Genomic DNA, 3,032 nt, shown 5'->3' with positions numbered 1-3,032 from the left:
GCCCTGCCACCATTGTGAAGTGCAGGGGCACTGATACATGAGAAGCTCTGGGCGCTTCAATTAGAGCAGGTCTCAGAGCCACTCTAATTAAAGCTCCTTCTCCCCACCCCCAGAGCACATGTAAAAATTCCCTCCATTGTGAGGTACTAAGAAAATGCACATTAGATTGTCTTGACATGCACTAACTAAAGAGCACGGGGCTCCTATACATGTGCAGAGAGGCTGCTCTGACATGCTGTAATTACTGAAGCTATATTTATCTGCCCCCCTCCTGCTGACAAGTTTAACAGAGCTAGAGTGTTAGGCCTTGCTGCACATCAATGAAACCCTCCCACCTGTAAAACAATGTTTGTTTATAGAAACAAAGTACTATAATTTATTTATTTATTCTCTTATCTTTCTCCTTCAAGAAAATTAATCTTACAATTTGAATATTAATATTATTAGCACATGACTGTCTAAGTGGCAGCCCATGGGCTGGGTTCATTTGCAGCTCTCCATGTTCTCACCCAACCTCCACCCCCCTTTTTGCTGTGGCTGCAGCAGTAGCTAGGGACTCTGGGCTTCAAGCTTCTGCTTTGTCACCCTTCCAAGCATGTGGGAGTTCATGGTGTGGTACATTAGGTTGGGAGGGGAGCTGCAGCTAAGTTGATAAGAGTAGCACCCTGCAGTTTACTCTATTTGTGGTGATGAGATCATAGATAGATTCTGTCCGCATGGTATGGGTAACTTTGCTGAATATTTCTTCAAAAAAAAGAATTAATGTGTGCTGTTATCTTCAGAGACAGATACCCACCCACACTGTTTTTCCATTGTTGTTGTCCATGTGGTTGTTGACTGCTTGCTGGTGGCAGAGAGGAGTATAAATGACTTTTCTAGGAGGTCTGAGAAGTCTAATGTTGCTGAACTTGGTCCTTACCATTTTAATTCAAAATTCCCTCACCCATGCTGGGTGTATACTTGACTCACCCTGCAGTACTGCTTAAGAAGCCCCATGTTGAATATTCAAAAACTACACAGTTCCATAAATGTATGTAGTCACTTCTCTGGTAATACACTGAGCACAGGATTAAATTTATTGACAGACTATAGGAGAGCATCAGTCACACCCTGTAAATGAAAGGGCAATACAATGGTAAGAATTTCATTCTTAAATGTATCAGTAATATATTCAAATCAAGGCTTAATTCATTGGCAACAGACCTGTAACTACCGTTCCCCACTATCATTACTCACCGATAGAGCGGTTATAAAAATATGCAGCATTATTAGGATAAAAATCACCCTGAATCTCAAATCCTCATTAAAATGCAATATAAAACCCAAGAAAAATCTTTAGAGTAACAGAAGAAAAGAAAATCTTAGATAAACAGCAATGTAAAATATCTCTGAAAAACTGAAAGCCAAATCCTGGGACCAGCATGCAGACCAAGAAGAAAAGACTGCATGCTGGGTATTGTGAGGGTTCTGGTTCTCCCACCTGCCCCAGGACCATATTAGAAATCCAGGATTTTAAGCACTATTTGGCTAGTGGTTCTCCTTACAAGGCCACCAGTGGGTCTAGTACAACAAGCATCCACAGGTTCAGATCTCATCCCTGCTTCCCCCCACCATTCTATGCACATGGGGCAGAACTTGAGGGATGTATATGCTTCCAAGTCCTGTTTCCACTAGAAACAGTGGTTCTGTGAGGCCAAGAAAAGGGCAAGATTTTGGCTCATAATTTTGTGCTGAGATGTGACTGTGGGTTAATGTCATCTTGTCCATTTCCTAGAACTCTGGCACCACCCAGCCTTCTCTAATATATCCCACATAATGTTGTATTTTTGTGAAAAACAGTTCAAATTTCCTCCCTTTCCTATTTATGGATGAGAATAGCAAACGCACTGAATAATTTGACAGCCTGTTATCCCACAACCCAAACAGCATAAAACTGTTATCCCGCAACCCAACAGCATAAAACCCATCCACATTTCTAGAAAGCAATGGCTCATCAGGTTGTAAACAAAGATTGATAGATCTCTACTTTTCCTGCTACTGCTGCCTTTTCCCAGGCACAACTAAGCCAACTTCTTGTTAGGACTGGAGATGCTGCAGGAAGTTAAGCAGCAATGCTGAATCACCAACAAAAGCATTCCAAAGTTCAGGCAAGCAGGAGATCTGGCATGGCTTATAAGGCAATAATTCCCTCCAATTTGATTCCTTTAATTCCATGGGAAGCTATTGATTAACAGTGCTAATCATGATTTCATTTGAATGACAGAGATTCAAGTCATTGCATGAACAGCTGATGCTTTCCGAATAAGCCGCTCAGTCAATGGTGAATTTGGTCTCAACGCATCACGTTCCATCAAGAGGCACCTGTAGGTAGGGAGGGCAGGAAAAGGAGGCCTTGAGTACAGTGTTCAAAATTACAGAGCAACCTATTTTTTGTTCCCTTGTTAAGTAGCCATGTGTCATGTATCTAAAAGGCTGGTAGATGGTGACCTATTTCAGTAACTTCACTGTCACTCACGAGCATTACCTGACAGCAGTGTTTTTTAAGGTCAGTACTGTATACTTGATCCACAAATACACAACACAGAGCATTCACTAACTGGATAGACTTAGGTTTTCCACACTTCTGCCTCACCAATTAATTCATTTTCACGGTCACGTGGCATTGGAAGTAGCACTGTGCTTGCACAGTGCAGGCTGCCCTTTGCCTAGGAGGTGAGTTCTAAACAAGCCTGTTCTCCTCTCACCAAGCCTCCACATTCCTAGCTTGTAATCTAGAGATGGAGGCAGAAGAAATACTCTAACCTGGTTATGATGCTTCTAGTTCCAGGACTAGTTCACACAGACCTAGCTTGAAGTGAGACTGCATGATGCTACCTTTTGCCATACAGATGTAGCCTGCTCCTCTTATGGACAAGAGGACCATCACGGGCAAGCCTGTCCAGTGAATATATCCAGATGGGAAAGAGCAAGTCAGGGAGATTCACAGGGTAGGGCTAACAAAGGCAGACAGACTCCTCTAGAAGGCCCTGAAG

At 42.6% G+C, this 3,032-nt stretch overlaps 1 protein-coding gene across 2 annotated transcripts in view; it reads right to left on the bottom strand.

The window, feature by feature from the left end:
- Nucleotides 1-363: 363 nt before the first annotated feature.
- The window catches only part of LOC102374506 (tetratricopeptide repeat protein 38-like), a 41,220-nt gene continuing 38,551 nt past the window's right edge, over nucleotides 364-3,032 (bottom strand). The window contains exon 14 of one of the 2 annotated variants that reach the window (XM_025214154.1): nucleotides 364-2,361. Coding sequence is in view for 1 of the 2 variants with exons in the window: in XM_006032391.3 (XP_006032453.1) it covers nucleotides 2,268-2,361 (94 nt within the window). In the remaining variant the exon portion in view is untranslated. The remainder of the gene's footprint in view (nucleotides 2,362-3,032) is intronic. The other variant, XM_006032391.3, reaches the window with a different exon arrangement.

The sequence above is a fragment of the Alligator sinensis genome, unplaced genomic scaffold (assembly GCF_000455745.1).
Source record: "Alligator sinensis unplaced genomic scaffold, ASM45574v1 scaffold91_1, whole genome shotgun sequence".
Taxonomy (NCBI): Eukaryota; Metazoa; Chordata; order Crocodylia; family Alligatoridae; genus Alligator; species Alligator sinensis.
This window is presented reverse-complemented; position numbering and strand designations above follow the sequence as displayed.